At 40.1% G+C, this 21,009-nt stretch overlaps 1 protein-coding gene across 1 annotated transcript in view; it reads left to right on the forward strand.

The window, feature by feature from the left end:
* Window positions 1-21,009, forward strand: part of dner (delta/notch-like EGF repeat containing) — a 90,107-nt gene that overhangs the window by 60,164 nt on the left and 8,934 nt on the right. The window contains exons 6-8 of the mRNA XM_086164904.1: window positions 10,689-10,842; window positions 11,747-11,860; window positions 17,149-17,382. Of these exons, the coding sequence (XP_086021030.1) occupies window positions 10,689-10,842; window positions 11,747-11,860; window positions 17,149-17,382 (502 nt within the window). The remainder of the gene's footprint in view (window positions 1-10,688; window positions 10,843-11,746; window positions 11,861-17,148; window positions 17,383-21,009) is intronic.

The following is a 21,009-nucleotide window of genomic DNA, read 5'->3' on the forward strand; positions in this document are numbered from 1 at the left end:
AAAAAATTAGAAACAATTTTAATGATTAAATAACACTCTTATTATGTTAAATACATCAAGACTATTTGTATACCCCTTCACTTTCAGACTGTGGTTACAGTTCTAAGGAGAAGAAATGTTTTTTACATTTACTTTACATTTTTACATAACCTGGTCATCTTCGACAAAAAGCTGTTTTTAAAGCAACTGGGATGAGCCTTTAATGGTGAATACAAATTAATGGTGAATACAGTGAGCAACTGTGTGTAACTTCATGTGAGACTGTGGTGTACTAACATCAGCAAAAGCAGCAATCTCTTGTTGCAGCATGTCTGTCTTGCATGTAATGATTGTAGACCATGAATTTAACAAGTAGAGTGAATTTGAAACAGCAGCGCTTCTTACAGTTTTTACCAGAATAATGCCATAATGCAGAAATGGAGTGTCCAGCAATGTTGAACAAACTTTACAAGAGGGAAAAATAATCGTGCTTTTATAAGAATATGTTTCAGTGTGATGTTATGTAGATTATATAGGCTTCCACAACCATGGAGCCACAAATATAGTACACAAAATATATCCGTTAAAAAAATACATATTAAAGAAATTATCAGTTATCGTTACGTTATCAGTAGCCGGGCTATATCTCACACTACTGCCCATCACCAGCACCATGGAGTACACCCCCACCCTGGTGTCAGAACTGCCACATTAGCCCAGTGCCACTTCTCCCTTTAGGTCCGAACTACTGCTTGGTTGTCTTTGCTGAGCAGCATCGACGGCACGAAATGCAGGGCTCTGGTGAAAACTGGGTCCACCATCTCGCTGATCTGCCCTGGGGTCTTGCCTGGTACCGCTGACCCAAGACCATTAGGTTTGAAACACACCAGCCTCGGCATCACTACTGTCACTCGGCTCATCAATTTGTTGGGGGAGAGGACACTTCCAGTGACCTTCGGCTCTGACCATGAAGAGAACAAATTCTGGCTGGCAAGGCTAAAGGACCACTTGATCACTTGTTGCAGAAATGGAGAGCTGTGGTTGATGTACTCGGGGCAACCACCCCGAGTACCTGGATTCAGAAGCCACTTCTCCATTCTGCGGGTGAGGAAGGATTGCAGTACACCTCATCTCTGGCTCAAGACCCAAACAGCTCATTGCCTCCAGTCAAAGAGAGCAAGCCTGCAGCGTCAGAACCACCTCAGCCGCCTTCCACAGAAACCAAGCAGGCAGTTGATGACCTACGCTGCCAGAACTGTGAGAGCCTTCAGACAGGCCAGAAATGCCAGCTATGGAACCTGTTGGACCTACTTTCTGACATTTTTGCAGCAAAAAACAAGGACTGCACACAGACCAGCTGGATTTTTGGTCTACCCTGACCCCCAGCATCCCTTCCGTGTGGATACAGATGCAAGTAATGTGGGCCTTGGAGTAGTGCAGTTGCTAGGAAGGGGAGCAAAGAGACTGGGTCATTTCCTACTTTAGCCACCCACAGAGGAGCTCCTGCCCCACGTGCTGGGAGTTGCTGGCTGTTGTCCCGCCCTTCCGACACTTCGTCCTGCATACTGAATACGATTCCTACACCTGGCCTCTTAACTTTAAAGAGCCAGAACGGCAGCTGGCTTGGAGTCTGGAGACTCTGCAAGACTATGACTTTAAAAGCATTCTCTGTCATAGAGAGGAGTATGCTCCCGGGGAACAGTTGTGGGTCTACAGCTATGAGAGGAAGAAGGGCCTTCCTCCAAAATGAGCCAACGGGTTGGACCCTGTGCTGTCCTTGAGAAATTCTCGGATGTTATGTACAGGGTCAGGTTGATAAAGAGGAGCAGTGTGGCGAGCCTACACTGGACAGTTTGGCAATGGTCAATGGTTGACCCCAAGAGAGGCAAAGACTGAATACCAGCCTTGGAATGCACCCCATTTACGGAGCCTACTGGGGAGACATCCAACACACCCCGCTGACAGCACACGGTCCCACAACACTAAAAAGATTTATTTTGGATGCTCTGGTTGGTGAGGAAAGCGAAACAGCTTGGTGGGGGCTATGTGACATGTCATGGGGAGACTTGCAGAAGAGTCTGCTGTGGCAGTCAGAACTTTGCTTGCCTCCTATAGTTTAACACCTTGAAGCCCAAGTGTTTATGTGGGTGCCCTGCACTGTGCACATGTGATACACTAACCTATGCTTTAGTTTTGCTAGACAGGAGAGGAGAATATAGGGGTGGGCGATACTGGGGAATTTTGGTATTGATCTGATACCAAGTAAGTGCAGGGTAGTATCTGCCGATACTGATATGATACCGATAGTTTTTGCTTGGATATGTCATGATCATTGAATAATTGACCCCCCCCCCCCCCCCCCCCCAAGATACTTACAGGACAAAAGTCAAGAGTCAGACCAAAAAAAGCAGCAATGTAACGAAAATACAAATATAACAATGTCAACATGACAACTAAAATACCTCCCATTGCACAATGTTTTGAAAATAAAGTCAGTAGTGCAAATAGTGTAAACAATACGATATAAAAACCTTTAACAGCATATATAAATAAAATACTTCCACTTCAACAAATGTTTCAGAACAAAAGTCAAGAGTCAAGCCAAAAAAAGTAGCAATGTAACGAAAATACAAATACTGTATAACAATTTCAACAAGACAACTATAGTCATAGTGCCATAGTGACAACGGATTTTCAGGTTTTTGTGTAGGAACAGTAACATGTTTACATTTTACCCTTTTATTGCACCTCTTCTCTGAGTCACTAACTGTCCTGCTTTTGAGAAAATCCTTTCTGCAGGTACTGATGTTGCCATTAGTCCCAGCTGTTTCTTTGCAATCTTGCTCTGACAGGGAAATGATGGCTCGTTCATTTTCCACCAAAGACGTGGGTCTCCATCCCGTGGACTTGGCTTTTCTTCTGAGTACCGGCGGATTTCAATAATGGCATCAGTACTAGCTGTACGTTGCTGCTGTGATGTTTGGATTTGAGTGTCAAATTCTGTCCATATTCCACATTTTATTGCAGGTGGGGATGGAGAAACTCCTGCAGGGTAGAGTGAGATAGTTACAGGAGCCATTACTGAGGCAGTGCTGGTGGCAGAGCTTGTGCTTGGTTCCGGAGCTGATTGTGAATGGACTGAAGTCCTGCTCACTGATTGCATTTCAGCCATGAGTCGTTTTTTCACGGTGTCAATATTTGCTGTGTCCCGGAATCCAAAATGTTTAAATCTTATATCCAGGGTAGGTGCCGGTACTGAGGCCATAAAATGTTTCAATACCCCTGAAACGGTGCTGGCACTGTGTTAACAGCACAGTAGCTAGCTTGCTGCCTTGGGCCTCATGAGTTGCAGTTGATCTCAGAAGTAATGCAACCAGGGGGATCACCTTTGAAACACATGTTTATCAGATGATATCTCCCTTGTTACTTCTTCAAATGGTTTCAAGGCATGCATCACGGGAGAAATCAATCACAGACCAATGTTCCTCAGTCAGGCATAGTGAGCCCTTTCCAAGAAGGCAAAGTACAGTTGTAACTGCTTCCTTTTGCTCACGTAGCCTCTCAAATGTGTAGCAGACAGAATTCCAGTGTTTTTCAACAGACTGGATGAGTTTGTGCTCTGGAAACTTTAGTTGTTTCTGTATTTCTTTGAGATTTTCTGTTGCTTTGGTACTCTAGTGAAAAAAAGATACAACAGCAGTACACAGGTGTTGGATGTCAAGAAGCTCTGGAAGGATCTTAATGGAGTCTGTCGCAACGAGATTTATAGTGTGTGCAAAACATGGATAATATGCCCAACCTGCTTTGCGTACAGCAGCAACAATATTGGCTCCATTATCTGAGACTACAGCCTGAATTTTGGCAGTTAGGCCCCACTCCCCTGAGATTCTTTGTAGTTCTGAGCAAATCCCATCAGCACTGTGCTTACCTGAGAAATTACTGGTTTCTAGCACATATGCTTGCATTTTCCAATTTTTGTCAATGATATGGACAGTTACAGTTAAATAGGCCTTTGTGGCTCTTGATGTCCACATGTCAGTGGTCACTACAACACTGTGAACAGCATCCAGACACCTTCTAACTTCAGAACAACACTCTTCATACAATGAAGGTATTTTTTCTCCCAGAAAAATTTCCTGTAGCGGGGATCAAGTGTCCTCATTAAATTCTTGAAACCCTCCTGTTCAACCACAGAGAGGGGCTGTAGGTCCTTCACAATCATCATGGCAATACTCTTTGTGATATCCTTGGCTCTTTGTGAATTATCTAGGTGAAATTACAAAATAATTAAGATGATTAAGTCTGTAGCTGTAATCTTAAAATAGCCTAAATAGGAATGCTACTTTTCCTTCAACAGTGAACACTAAAGAGTTATTATAGTCAGCAATATTCATATTTCAGGTTTGAGGTATAGAGCCTACCTTTATATGGGTAGCTATATTTTTGGGTTCCAATAAAACTGGGGCTGCAGCTATTCTTCAATTTAATTGACTACTTAGGAAAAAGTAGTTTGATGCCAATCGAGAAATTGTTTAAATATTGCTGCACACTAAAATTATCCGTAAAAAGCTGGTGCGAAGCAGACAACCAAAACTTTTGCAAAGTTTGTTTGTTTATGCACAATAAGGAGACTTTCCCGGACATGTCTGTGGGGCAGTACAAGCAAGCAGAGAGAAGGTGTTAAGATTTATCACTTAGGCAGGAAGCATACAGCACATTTATCATCAAAAAAACTAGAAACCTAACAAACTCAATGTAGCCAGCTAACAAAAAGTACAAACTAGCTTCATGTAAATAAAGTCCCTCTTTTCAAACTTGCCTCTTTGCATTTTCGTAGGATCGAATTTGAAAGTTATAATGTATGTATAATCTTCTGTCCCACTAACAACATTATCATAGTGCTAGCAAAATGGGAAGACAGTTTTTAATTTGCAGATTAGAACGATTGACACATGCTACTTTTCTTATTTAAATAATTTTGTGAAGTACAGATGTGTAATTTAGCATTATTAATTAAGCATTTATTTTTTCTTCCATCCAGTAAATCTATCAATCTATATTCTTTTACACAGTGTAAAGCTTTACTCTGGTATTTTATTTAGTTTTATTTACATTGAGTCCTCTTGTAGTATTAAAGTGCAGTTCAATATAAATGTTATTTCAGGAATTAATGTTTGTTTGTTGCATACCTCAGTAAAATATTCTGAAACTCTTTAATGTACATGGTTCACATTAAGTTAGAGATTACGAGAGACTAATGTTTGGGGTAATAAATATTAAACTAATAGAAATGGTGTTTCTTCTCATTCACTATATAAGTTTTATTTATATCATTACAATTCAGACCAAATAGGAAATCAGTCACATAAATAACAATATCATTAACATATTGTGAACCTTGTAATTTTATCTGATTACTTTAGTAATAGAATTAATCAATTACTTGGGTAATGGATAGCTGCAGTCCTTAGTAAAACAAGATTATTTTTCAACTGGGTGAACATGTAACCATTGACCCAATCTCCTAAAAATTGGTACCCAATTACATTGTGAATATTATTCATCTAATCTGTTATCTGCAATCTGTTATTCAGATTATACTCTTTTTAGAGAACCGGCTCTTTCGGCTCAGCTCACTAGAAAGAGCTGGCTCTTTCGGCTCCCAAATGGCTCTTCAGATTTTTTTGTTGCTTTAATCGATATATTACCAATAATAATGTAACATTACATTACACAAAATGAATTGACAATTAATAAAAAAATGTATTATACTACTATATTACAGTAGCCTATATTTTTTCACTCTACAGTGAACTTTTAACTAATTTAAACGTTAAACTCTTTTATACTAAGCAACTTTAAAGTCAAGCAACACAGAATCCCTGAAAAACACACAACACAACAAAATGTAAATTAAAAATATTTACTTTTCAGTGCTACAACAAATAAACTATTAAATACAAGAATAAACTTTTAGCTTTTTTATACGTAACAAATTTAAAGTGAAACACAGGATTCCTGAAAAATGCACGAAATATAAATTAAAATATTTACAGATCTACAAAAAATAAGTAATAAAATACAAAACAACTTTAGCTTTTTATACACTCAACAAATTTAAAGTTAAACAACACAGAATACTTAAAAAATGCGAAACAACAAAATATAAATTAAGAATATTAACTCTTCAGTGCTATAAATAAACTATAAAATACAAGAACTTTTAACTATTTACAATTTAACCAATTACAATTAATTTTACCAATTTAGACTGAAACAACACAGAACCCCTGAAAAACACGCAAAAAATATGAATTAAAATGTGTAAAACAAAAAGAAAAAGATCAGCAGTCTCTACTGAAGATTTGCATTTAGAAACACCAAGTGCCTCAGCTTTGAGGGACTAATTTGGCTTCTTCTGTCAGAAATTATCTGACCTGTTTTAGAGAAGATTGTCTCAAGGGGACTGGTGTTGCAAAAATGCAGTCTCCGAGTCATCACACGTGTGAGGCATGGGTAGACTGAAGCCTTGCTTTAGTGGGTCAGTGCTTCTCTGGAAAAGGGGATCCTAAAGGTAGGATCTTACTTCCATCATTGAATCTGCTAAAGGATTCCTTCTTGTAGAGTCCCTAGTTACTTGTTCTTTGAAGAACCTCCAAACAGCAGATTCTTGTGGCTCATCTTCTGGTCCCTCTTGGCCCCCTGGCAGTAGAGTTGGCTGGCTGAACCTTGCTGCTGCAGTAGTTATCCTCTGAATAGCTTCATCAAATGCTTTAGTGTCATTGAAGGCCAGCCTCTTGAATTGCAGATCAAGAATGGTGGTGTCTGACAGAACAGTGTTATATTCCATTCGATGGAACTTTCTGTCCATGGTTGCACAGAGAGTATCCACTAGCTCTTTCGCATTTGCTGTGGTCACACTGGTCTGGTTCTCAGCTGTCACTCTCTGCAGACCCCTGCACAGGATTAACATTTTGGAAGCTCAAATGTTGACAGGCTCAAATGTTGATTTGATACATGTCACTTCAATAAAGTGACATGTAACTGACAAGAAGGATGTGGTGGCTCAGGATGTCCAGCTGTCAGTTGTTGGACAAACTGCTGTGGCTTTCTTAACCCTCTCTTGCAGTGAAGCATGTTCTCGGTGATACAGGTCTGGGATCATTTTCTGAGAGAGGGTTTTCCTGCTTTGAATGGCATACACTGGATTGAGTGCATGTGTAAAGTTTTTGAAACCCTTGTCATCCACAACTGAAAATGGCCGAAAATCTAGTGCAATCATTTTAGCCAGCTCTTGTTCAATTTTTTTCTGACTCAAAGACTTCTCCAAAAACTGTTTCATTGAGCTCTGCGTTGATGTTTTAGGCAGCTGTGGTTGTGTGCTGCTAAATTATGCTGTTGACACTGCAGCAGCAGCAGGAGCAACATGACCACCAGCAACAGTTACAGATGACACACTGGCACCTTCATTAATACCAGGTTGAACTGGTCGCTTCTCCGGTGGAACTGTTGGGTGGACAGTTCTCAGGTGCCTGTGGAGATAGTTGGTTGAGCAGGCTCTATATGAAATTTCGGTCTTGCAGACAATGCACTCTGCTTTGGAGCAATCAATATAATTAAAATGAGTCCAAAGTTGGCTCCTTTTCGTGCTTTGACTCATTTCTTTTTTACTTATTTTCTTTCTTTTTGTCCTCCATATTGCACTCTCCAGTGACGTGCGGTGAGGTTCATGGCTGGTGAGGCACTGACGTCATCAGTCAGATTTACAAACATATGAACCCTACGGAGTAGCTTATTCACCATTTTATTGGCAGCAGTTAACGTGTTTTGTTTAAAATATCATATCACCATTCTTTATATATACAAACTGTAGCATAGAAAAAAGCACGTAAAAAAAAAACGTTATAATCTCTTACCTTTACTTATAAATGAAGTCCATGCGCCGCTGAGCGGTTTTCCTTTACCTTAGCATTGTGGATGCTGATGTTGTGTCTTTGCTGTTCATTCAAAGCCAAATCTATCCTGGAAATCTTGAATATTTTTTGCGCGATTTGACTTTGAATGTGAGTGGCCGACTGCTCATGTTTGATTGTCAGAAGTTGAGAAAAGAATACAGGAAAAGCAGAAAAGGCGCTTTCTTACTGGACATCCACACAGCCAGCCTTTTCGTGTGTACCATTCCGTTTTAGAAGACAGAGTCTTCCGTCTGCTAGTCTGAAGCAGATCCGTTAGCGTCGGCGTCGGTCTTCCCTTACTTATCATCTCCAGCTTCGACTGAAAGTCCAGTTTAGAGAATTCTTTCAGTTTAGCTATGTAATCCTCCATTTTGGAAATAAAGCCAAGCAAGAGGAAAAAATGGCTGGCAGGAAAAGATGGCTGCGCTTCACTCGCTAACTGTTTACAGTAGCTTGCCATTGCAAATTCTATTATTCTTTAGCCGAGTAGTAAAAAGGATTCCTGGGATCACCAGTGCACCCTACCATGAGGCCCCGTCACTGCGTGACTCGCTTAGTGTGTCTTCGCTGCCGCTTTACGATCGCTCTGCACGAGAAACACGTGACGGTTGTTAATGAAAAAAATTATACACATCAGCTAGGGTATGGAAATTGAGTTCATATATTAGTGCTTGAAGTGTTTGAAAATTTTAATGGTGACATCCACAGACAGCAATACGGTCTCAGCCGTATAGCATGGCAGCACAGTTATTGTGCAATCCATAGTAGGGTCCGCTGGCTGCCGCGTCACCGCAAGGCTCTTCTTCATATTTATACGATGACCAACTATAAAAGCAGTACTGCTCCCACCACTGCTATTGACGAAGACCTTCCACATCGGCTTAACACCTTTTATGGGAGGTTTGAACAGCTACCCACTCCCATCTATTCCCCTCTGCTGCCCCCTCCAACACCTCCTTTTAGCATCCAGGAGGAGGAGGTGAGAGCATGCTTCCTGAGGACCAAAAAAGGGAAAGCTGCTGGCCCTCATGGTGTCAGTTCAGTAGTCCTGAAACATTGTGCACACCAGCTAGCCCCAATATTCACCAACATCTTCAACTGCTCCCTCAGTCAGTGCACAGTTCCCAGATGTTTCAAGGACTCTATCATCTTCCTGGTTCCTAAAAATAATAAAATAACATCCCTGAATGACTATAGACCAATTGCCCTCACTTTTGTCATCATGAAATCATTTGAACCGATTATTCTCTCGCACCTAAAAGAAGTCACCACACCCCTCATGGACAACTTCCAGTTCGCATACCGAGCCAACAGGTCTGTGGAGGATGCAGTCAATTTGGCTCTCCACAGGATTCTCCACCATCTTGAACCCCCCCCCCACACCTACGCCCGGGTGCTATTCATTGATTTCATTTCTGCTTTTAACACCATCAACCCTGACAATCTCTTCAACAAACTCATGGACATGGACATTGGTATTTCTTTATGTCACTGGATCAGGCGCTTGCTCTCAGAAAGGACACAAAGAGTCAGGATGAATGGCCGCTCATCCCGACCTCTGACCCTCAGCACTGGCGCCCCCCAGGGGTGTGTCCTATCGCCCTGGTTGTTTTCTTTGTACACAAACACACTCACATCCTCACACAGTTCAGTATCCATCCTCAAATATGCAGACGGCACCACAATAGTTGGACTCATCACTGACAATAATGAGAAACACTATCGAGAGCAGGTCACCCAGGCAGTCACCTGGTGCCAGAACAACAACCTGCAGCTAAACGCATCAAAAACAAAATAACTGATCATTGATTTCTCACGCTCGCCCACACCCAAAACAACCATCTCCATCAACTCTGATACTATAGCCATCACAGACTCATTCAAATTTCTTGGGACATACATCAATAACACACTAAAATTCATACAGCACTCAGAGGAACTTTACAAAAAAGTCAACAAAAGACTGTCTTTTCTCAGACAACTAAAAAAATTCAATGTGAGACACAATATCCTCCTTCAGCTTTACACGGCCATGATTGAAAGTATCCTGACCTCATCAATAATAGTCTGGTATGGTAACTTGGACAGTCGCTCACGCTCAAAACTTAAATGCATCATCAATAAATCATCTAGAATCATGGCTCACACTCTCCCTTCCATTGACACTGTATCAAAGATGCATCATACAACGTTCAGTCAAAATCACTTCAGACCACACACACCCCAAACATCACCTGTTCACACTCATGCCCTGTGGGAGGCACTACAAGTCTCTCACAACCAAATCTGTCAGATTTAAAAAACAGCTTTTTCCCATTAGCTATACGGACTCTGAATCAATCAATGTCTTGATGTGTCGTGTCTGCTAATTATGATTTTCTGACGATGGAACTGACACAGGAGAAATATGAGCATTATATGCTGTACCAAAAACAAATTCCACCAACGCTGTTGTGTGACCTCTAATAAATTATTCTGATTCTGATTCTGATTCTGATGTTCAAAGACCATGATTATTATTCATAGTAGTTCAGGAGCTATCAATTGCAATATCTAGAAGAATTTTAATGATACAAAATAAAAGTTTGGGTGTCTATGGACACCAAAAGTCTTATTGTTCAATTAATAATTCCATAGATTTCATTTAAAATAACAAAATCACATTTTACCTAATCCAAAACTTTAATTCCAATCACTATAAAACTTTGGCTTCATAGATCTGATTTAAACATTTCTTTATGTGTGTTTTTACAGAATACTTTCTTTTGTGAATGTGGTGATGGCTACATTGGAATCTTCTGCAAGGAATTCAATGCGTGTCACCACCAACCTTGTCGTAACAATGGCACCTGCACTGATGTTATGCAGGGGGGTGATGGACACAACTTCACATGCACCTGTCCACTAGGTATGTGTACATCACATATTTCTGCATGAAATGTTTACCATAGCCAAGGTTTTAATTTATTCATCTTTTTTCCCTTTTTCTAGCATGTCTATATACAACTTCTTAAGATACCCAAAAATGTGAAATGATTACTCAGATTAGAACTATGCATTAGAAAACTACACTGAAGAGTAATGTAACCTTTTTAGCTTACCATTGTGGGAGGCAGAATTAGATTGGGCCTGTTTATGAAAAATAGTGTCAATTTTTCAGGCTCAGAAACTTGTGCTGCACAGCTCCCTGTAAATAGATATAAAAGTCTAAGAAAAGTTAAAGAACATGCATTACTTCCAATTTCTGTGGTGTTCACAAACTTGTATTGTTAATGTTGCTTGGATGACTCTTATTGACTTTTATTACTCTTTTATTATGTAAGTAGTCAGGTAGTTAGTTCCATGATGAGTTTATTGAAATAACACCGCATGACATGACTTCCACCATAAACAGCATGTCAGAAAGAAAAAAGATATGGAACTGTATTGTAAATAAAAAGTGTTTGAAACAGTCGCTTTGCTTCTCATGACATTAGAAATTTTAGTGATAGTTACAGTTACTGTTATAGTTACTTCTGTAATTGTAACACATTCAGACTTGTTATGAATTGTCCTTGTATTTAATGTTGTTTCATGAATCAAAGGGAAAGTCCCTTACCCAAAATTTTTACTTTTTTCTGATATTAGGAGGTTAGTACCCTCAAACCCTTAACCCTTGTTCAGTGTCCAATCCTGCCACAAGTACTGTACATAACTGCTTTTGGTTTAATAAAGAGAGATAACTTTTTGCACTTTACCAATATAGACTTAATCTTCAGATGTTTGTTTAAAAGGTACTGAATGTTTTCTAAATGTTTTAATTTTTTTAACAGGATATGAAGGAGAGCGTTGCCAGATGTTAGTGGACCACTGTTTCTCCCAGCCCTGCAAGAATGGAGCCACCTGTTTCAGCACACTTGCTGGGCCCCAATGCTACTGTCTTGAAGGTATGGAATATATATCATTGCAAACTGGAATTGATACCAGTGTTGTCTGTCGAGGTTCTCAGTCATCCAGGTCATGGTGAATTCTTGGCTACTTCAGTTCAGAACTGAAGAAGCCTCTTGAATGAAGGGTGAAATGTCTTCCAATTAAGAAATTCAAGTCCAGTTGTCAAGACAAAAAGATTTCGACAAGATACCAGGGTTCAGTTGCAAGAAAAAAATGCATTCTAAAAGTAGTTTTTTGTGCCAACAAATTAATACTGTGTTCATTTGTATGTCAACATTTTCCTTTCTTTCATCATCTATACCACTTATCCTGCATTCAGTGTTGTGGGGGATGCTGGAGTCTATCCCAGCAGTCATTGGGCACAGGCAGGGTCCATCACAGGGCTGCATATACTGTAGATATACAATCATTCACAATCTGCACATTTTTGGACTGTGGGAGGAGAACCTTGAGCTACCTGTCAAGAAATCAATATCGATATCTATCTATGTGTATGTGTGTGTGTGTGTGTGTGTGTGTGTGTGTGTATGAGAAAGTTTAAATGAAAATGAATGTGGCCTGCAAAAGTATTTCAATCATTTAGGACTCTTTAATGTATGTGTGTGTCAGTGTTTTTTTTGTACCTGCGTCTGTCATTCTTGACTTGAAAGTACACTATCTATACTATGATTCTTATTAGTTTGCATAACCTCTGCCATCTACATTGGTCTCTCTACGGAAATCTCTGAATTCAAAGCTTCAGAAACAGCCATGCCTTACAAGAAGGTAAACACACGGTAGATGGTATGTCACCCAAGAGGCTTCTTCAATTCACTGACACCTCTTGGGTTCTTCAGAGAATCCTCTTGGATGTGAGGTGAACTGTCTTCTTTGAAAACAAACAACTAAATAAAATAACCTCTGGAGTCCACAGTAGTTCAAAGCTGTTTTGTCTAAGGACACCCCCAGCGAAGCCAGTGTATTCCAAAACCATACATGCCAATCAAACAAAATAACCAGATCGGACATAATAACTGGTCAAGGTTAACAACGACCGCCCTTGGTACTGAAGACCTACAGGGTACTAATGGAAATTGGGCTACTGTAGGTCAAAGAAGGAGAGGAGGGAGGTGTGTTCAGAAGCAGAGAGAGAAGAGGAAAGGCAAGAGTCTGGGACTTAGAGTAGGAACTTTGAATATTGGGACTATGACAGGAAAAGGTAGAGTTGATCGACATGATGTAGAGAAGGAAAGCGGATATATTGTGTGTCCAGGAGACCAGGTGGAAAGGTAGTGAGGCTAGAAGCTTAGAAGCAGAGTTTAAGTTTTACCATCATGATACTGACAAGAACAGAAATGGAGTAGGAGTTATCTTTAAGGAGGAGTTTGTTAGGAACGTTCTGGAGGTGAAAAGAATGTCAGATAGACTAATGACTCTGAAATGGAAATTGAAGGTGTGATGTTCAATGTTATTTGTGGCTATGCCCTGCAGGTGGGATGTGACTTTGAGGAGAAGGAGAAGTTCTGGAATGAGCTAGACGAAGAGAGGGAGAGTGGTAACTGGTGCAGACTTCAATGGGCATGTTGGTGCAGGCAACAGAGGGGATGAAGAAGTGATGGGCAGATTTGGTATACAGAATAGAGGGACAGATGGTGGTAGATTTTCAAAAAGGATGGAAATGTCTGCAGTGATCATAAGGTAACTTATATAAGCTACATCTTGTATAGACGAGGTAACGTGAAAGAGGTCAGTGACTGCAAAGTAGTTGTAGGTGAGAGTGTAGCCAGACAGCATTGGATGCTGGTTTATAGGATGACTCTTGTGATAAGGAAGATCAAGAGGACAAAGGCAGAGCAGAGGGCAAAGTGGTGGAAGCTGTAAAGGGAGGAGTGTTGTATGGTTTTCAGGGAGGAATTGAGAAAGGGTCTGGGTGGTCAGGGAAACTTCCAGATGATTGGACAACTACAGGTAGTGCTATCAGGGAGACAGATAGGAGAGTACTTGTGTCATCTGGAAGGAAAGTAGACAAGAAGACTTGGTGGTGGAATGAGAAAGTGCAGGACTATATACAGAGAAAGCAGTTAGCAAAGAGGAAGTCGGATACTGAAGAGAACAGACAGGAGTACAGGGAGATACAACGTAAGGTAATGACAGAAGTAGCAAAGGCAAAACAAAGGGCGTACAGTGACTTGTATGCTTGGTTGGACAGTAAGGAGGGAGATATTGATCTATACAGGGTGGCAAAAAAAGAGAAATAAAGTGGTACAATAGGTCCGGGTGATTAAGGATAGAGAGGGAAATGTATTGACAGATGCTAGAAGAGTGATGGGAAGATGGAAAGAGTACTTTGAAGAGCTGATGAATGGGGAAAATGAAAGAGAGGCAAGGGTAGAAGACGTGACTATTGTAGACCACAAAGTAGCACAAATTAGTAAAAGTGAAGTGAGGAAGGCAGTGAAAAAGATGAAGAGTGAAAAGGCAGTGGGTCCTGATGATATGCCTGTGGAGGTGTGTAAGTGTCTAGGAGAGGCAGTGGTAGAGTTTCTGACTAGTTTATTCAACAGGATCTTAGAGGGTGAGAAGATTCCTGAAGAATGGAGAAGAAGTGTGATGGTGCCCGTTTATAAGAATAAGGGGAATTGCGGCAACTATAGCGGGATAAATATATAGAGGGATGGCTTCATGCCTAGAAAAAGTACTACGGATGCAGTATTTGCTTTGAGAATGCTAATGCATGTATGCTAGCTGTGAGACAGTGGTGCGGCGTGCTCTAGGTGTAACAGACAAGTTCAAGGTGGAGGTGAGACTCCATTAGGGATCAGCTCTGAGCCCATTCTTGTGCAGGGAGGAAAGAAAGTTAGACACAGCAAGACAGAGTATATGTGTGAGAATGAGAGGAACTTGGGTGGAACAGGGAGTGGGATCAAGAAGTCGGAGGATTTTAGGTACCGTATTTTCTGCACCATAAGGTGCACCGTATTATAAGCTGCACGTTCAATGAATGGCCTATTTTTAAGAAAATTTCATATATAAGGCGCACTGCATTATAAGGCACATATAATAGAAGCGACAGTAGTGGCTGGGGTTGAGTTATGCATCCACTAAATGGAGCTGCGCTAAAGGGAATGTCAACTAAACAGTCAGATAAGTCAGTCAAACGTTATTAATGGAATACAAACCAACGTTCTGACAACTCCATTCACTCCCAAAACAAGTTAGAGCGTTCACAAAACAGTACCTTACGTACCGGTAACTTACTGGTATTTGCGCCACCTTTGTTGAAAACAATGTATTTCCAACTCCATTTGTCACAGTTAAAACCGTTTCATAAAACAAAAGCACCAAGAGGGATAGCCTCTAAATTCATTGATGTTCATGTTGTAGCTGTAGAGTCGCTTCTACTTGCTGCTCTCTGTTTCACAACCCACTGTTCAAGTTTGTCATCTAACACTAGCCATCTCGCTTTGTTCCCTGGGAAACTCTGTTTAGTGTTCTTTACTTGGCGCAGGTCATCTTGTCGCTTCCTCCACTTCCATACCATTGATTCGTTAATGTTGAATTCTCTCGCTGCTGCTCTATTACCGTGTTCTACTATGTGACCGATCGCCTTCAGTTTAAAGTCTACGTCGTAACCATATCTCTTGAAAAGTGCCGTTTTTGGGTCTTTATACACACACAAGTGGTGTGGGACTGGAATTCCCCTTTACCGTTTTTACCACTGCTACTCCGGCGGCATGGAGCGCATACGCACGCACACACGCACACACCCACACACCCACACACCCACACACATACACTAATGGAAACGAAAATGTGTGCTTCGTGCAGTCATATATCCCAGCATGCACCGCCCGCTACTTCTTCTACGGCAGAAAGTGGAGTCGGTGGCTGCTTCCCGTAGTTGCGAGACCTCTTGCGGCTAAATATTGATCCATATATGAGGCACACCGCATTATAAGGCGCAAAGTCATTTTTTGATAAGACTACAGGTTTTTAGGAGCTTGTTTTTGCAGTAGCCAAACATTGATATTCTAAGTAGTGATGTCTGTCATCTAGCCCCCTGAAAGATTTAGTAGAACAGTATTTACTACAATAGATAATGATTGGTGCAATTACATTCTAAGTCCAGATGAACCAAAGATTTATATTTCTATTGTAATTCAAGCTACCAAGGGCAAAAATACATGTTGCCATTTCACATTTCAATTGCTCTTGCTTTTTCGGAAGCCACAATGCAAGTGATCGACCCTGGATATGCAAAGGATTTTTGCATCATATGGCATTAAACAGCTTTTGATATAAATAATGGCAAACCTCCTTATTTTATGTCTAGTTTTATTACAAATTTTCCATTCCATGTGTATATATTACTTTGACTGGAGAGCAAGAGGTGAAATTGCAATTACAGTATTAGGTTGTATGTGCTATGATCCAGAATGCTTTCGACACACACCAGTTCCAACGTATGATGCAGTGCCATTGGCTTTAATTCATTTCTTAGGGAGAAACTGACTGACAATGTAAATATGCTCGGTGTTATAAGTTGCAAAGCCTCATTGCACATGTAGTTTTCCTCAATCTAGGTTAACAGAGCAGGATCGCTGAAGATGTCCCGTGCTAATTGCTGGTGTAGTCTACATCTACCGAAGAAGAAATTATCTTGACGTGCTTCATAATCAAAATAGATAAATAAATACATGAAAACAGCTGGCTTCTACTTTAAAAAAAAAACTCCTTAATGCTTATGTATTAGGGAAAACAAGTGTTCAGTCTGTATACTTCCAATTTACATAAATGGCCTTTCAATACTTTGATCAAACAACAGACAAACCAGTTTTTAATAAAACATTATTCTTTATTCTTTTGTTGTTGTATCATTGTATATTTTTCATGGTCTAGTACTCCCTTTTAGTGGACTATCTAAATATGGAAGTCTGTGACCCAGCTGGCATCTTTGATCAAACACAAAAAAGGAAAAGAAAAAAAGCAATCTGTGAATCTGAAAATGTGTAGCTAATAATCTGCAACGTTTATTTTACGTCTTATGTGTCTATCTACCAAGAGATTAGATTTGCCCTGGGTTCTTTTTTTTTCATTTCTACACTTAAAGTTTTCAGTTTTTGTTACAAAGCCTTAAATAGGAAATTACAACTTACCTTTTTGGTAAGAGTGACATTGGTTCCATATTGCAATTTCAAGAGATTACTTATTTGATTCTGAATTTAAAAAAGTTACCAATGAAATTTTACTGTATGACTAAAACAGGCTATCATACATTATTTTCTCTCTACAACTGCAACTACAGGATATATGGGTCTTACATGTGAGCAGAAGATTGACCCATGTGGCTCCAACCCCTGTCACAACAACAGTACATGCTACGCTCAGGGGACTAGTCCTCTGGGGTTTGGCTGCAGCTGCAACGCAGGCTTTACTGGCCCCACATGTACACAGCTGGTCAACTTTTGTGCTCTTAACCCCTGCGCTCATGGTGTCTGTCGTAGCGTTGGCAACAGCTACAGGTGTCTGTGTGTCCCAGGTGAGTGGAACTTTAAAAATACATGTTTCACCAAATATACATATTATTACTATTATTATTATTGTTGTTATTATTATTGTTATTATACCAGGGTTGTGTCTTCAAGGAACTATAAGGTTATATGATATGATTTTACTTTTTTTCAACTATGGCCTGAATTTTCAGTTAATGATTTTTGTTGTTTTTGTTTGCATCCATTTATGTATTTATTCACTTATATGCTTTATCTTGGTGTTTTTTATTTTTTTATTTTTATTATTAATTATTGTTAGTTATTTAACAACTTTGCCACAATTTCAAAAAAATTTGCAATAGATTTCACCATAAATGGTCCAATTCCAGATTAATATTAACGAAATACATCTAATTCCCCCTTGACACAATAATTACATTTATTATTTCCGATCCTCCCATTTTTTGTGCTGTGACATGCAGAGTTCCTCCAAAGATATTAGGTTCCTGGAAACATTTCTGTGATCAAAATATATCTTCTTGTGGGCATCAGTTTGTCAGCGTCTGGTACAGCAGGCATCAAGTGAAAAACTTAGTTTGCTAAAGCTGATACGAAACACCACAATTTTTTTAACTGAGTATTTTAGGTAAAAAGGAGCGCTTAAATACATTTAAATCCATGATCCAGTCTTCTTGGAATCTTTCAATACATCCATAAATCTTCTCATTGGTCTGCCTTGAGTCTCCTGCCTTGCAGTTCCAAATGAAGCAACCTTCTACCAATTTATTCACTATTCCTCCTCTATTCATGACTGGACCATCTCAGACTGGCTTCTCTGACCTTATACAGCATCTTGGTTTCACCACTGTCTTGAACACCTTTCCTTTTATCTGTCTGACAGTCTTTTATCACATATTACCTCTGACGCTTTTCTTAATCCATTCCAATATGCTTGAATGTTTTCCTTCACCTTTTTTCCACACTCTCCATTGCTTTGGACTGTTGACCCCAAGTAGGCTACTTAAAATCCTCCACCTTTCTTAGCCTTACCATCCCACTTTGGTCCCTTTCATTAACATACATGTTTTCCGTCTTAGTGCGGCTAACCTTCATTCCTTTCTTTCAACGGCATACCTCTTCCTCTACCAATTTTCCTCCATCTGCTCCCTGCACTATCTCTACTGCTGCCTTGCTTAGACATTTCCATACCTCCACAGACATAACATCAAGACCACCTGTCTTTCCACTTTCATCCTCTTCAATTGTCTCTTCACTTCACCATAGTCACCTCTCCTACTCTTCTCTTTTTCATTTTCCTCATTTATCAGACAGCCATCAAACGACCATCAGACTGTATAACACCAGTCTGGACGGCTCACAACCCCGACTGGCCAGAGGTGCATCTGTGCTACCACAACCTCACTACCCACCCCATTCACTACCCATTTACACCCATTCATGTGTTGAATGAATGGGGAACTTTGTTGTTTTTTATCCTGTTGGTCTCAGCCCACTCGCTTCCTGCCTATTGTAGTTTATTTATTTTATTCTTATTATTGCTATTGTCACTATGTTTATGTTGTCGTTTAGTTTTGGTTGTCATCTTTCCCTCTTACTGTCTTCCTCGATGTTGTTGCTCTTGTTGTTTTCTCTGGTGTCTATTTATTTGTGGATACCTTTTGGTTTTTCTAATTGTCTCCTAATTGTCTCTCTTTGACACTTATAATCTGTCACGCTGCTGTGACAAAAGAATCCCTATGGGGATCAGTAAAGTTTATCTTATCTTATCTTATCTTATCTTATCTTATCTTATCTTATCTTATCTTATCTTATCTTATCTTATCTTCAGCTCTTCAAAGTACACTAGCTATCATCTCACCACTTGTGCATGTCCTTGCCATCTTGATATCTGTTTTCCAGCCTGTATAAATCATTCTCTCTTTCCTTATTTTCCAATCTATCATATAATCATTTGCCCTTTGTTTGGCCTTTGCCATCTCTACCTTTACCTTGTGCTGCATCTCCCTGTATTCCTGTCTGCTCTCTTCAGTTCCCTCAGTGCCCTACTTCTTTTTGCTAATCTCTTTCTCTGTACATAATGCTGCACTTCTTCCACCACCAAGTCTTCATATCTACTTTCCTTCCTGATGACACTCCAAGTACTCTCCGACCTGTCTCCCTTATCACATTAGCTGTAGTTGTCCAGTCATCTGGGAGCTCTCCCTGACCATCTTTCTCAACTCCTCCCTGAAAACCAAACAACACTCCTCCCTTTTCAGCTTCTATCACTTTTTCCTCTGCTCTGCCTTTGTCCTCATTTTACCTGTCACCAGATTCATTCCATAAACTACCATCCATATTTGTCTGGCTACACTCTCACCTACCACTACTTTGCAGTCACTGATCACTTAGATTTCTTTGTCAATACAAGATATAGTCTACCTGCATGCTCCAACCTCAACTCTTATAATTTACCCGATGTTCCTGTCTCTTCTGGAAAAAATATAGACTACAGACATTTCAATCCTTTTTGCAAAGTGTACTACCATCTGTCCCTCTGTGTCCCGGATACCAAACCTGAACATAACTCCTTCATCAGCTTTATTGCCAGCACCAACATGTCCGTCAAAGTCTGAACTAACTACCACTCTCTCTGCATCACTTCATCTAACTCATTCCAGAACTTCTCCTTCTCCTCAAACTCACATCCCACCTCAGGGGCATAGCCACTGACAACATTGAGCACTTTTTTCGCCTTCATGACATTCTTATCAAACTCCTTCAAAATAACTCCTCCATTTCTCTTCCCATCAAAACCATGATAGTATAACAAAAACCTACACCTCAGCTTCCAGCCTTACTACCTTTCCACCTGGTCTCCTGGACACACAATATATCCATCCTCCAAGTCAAAGTCCTTACTCTAAGTCCAGACTCATGCCTTTCCTTTCGCTCTGCCTCCAAACATGCCTTCCTCCTCTCCTTCTTTGATCCTCACTGACCAAATTTTCCACTGGTACCCTTTAGGTTGAATGCACCAAGGTCAGATGTTGTTAACCCAGGCCTCAAACAATCTGATATGACAGCCGTATACTGTATAGTCATATAGTGGGCTATAGCGGGACCGGCTCAGAGAGGCACCGGCTTGTGACCTCATGAGACTGTATTGCTAGTGTCATACCACGAGTGATTATGTGAATTGAAGGGATGAGTACTTATAATTTTCCATTATTGTGCAATTTGGTAGCTATGATAAAGAGATGATTCAAAAACCAAACGTTAAGAGCTACACCATCATCATCATCATCATGAATTATTGTTTTGTAGGTCTCATTCATTCAGTTAGGACAGCTATAGTTGCCTCTAAGCATACGTAATGAAGCGGGGACATAACAAAGAAATTAATAATGTCTTGTATCAGAATACATAATCATATTTTGGGAATGCTAATGTTTCTGACAAACACGCCCACAGTTTTCAGTACAGTTGTTCCTTCTTTAGTGGTTTCGTAAAGGGAATAATATTAAAAAAAAGAAATACTGACCAGTGAAAAGTCACCATGTTCCATACAAACATTTTCTTCTTTTTGATTCTAACCTCCATTGTACCACTCCTCATTTTTAATTTCTCACCTCCATCTAACTGTATTATGTCTGGTTCCCGCATCGAAGCCA

The sequence above is a fragment of the Fistularia commersonii genome, chromosome 18, assembly GCF_037954325.1.
Source record: "Fistularia commersonii isolate RoL2024-O1a breed Wild chromosome 18, RoL_Fcom_v1.0, whole genome shotgun sequence".
NCBI lineage: Eukaryota > Metazoa > Chordata > Actinopteri > Syngnathiformes > Fistulariidae > Fistularia > Fistularia commersonii.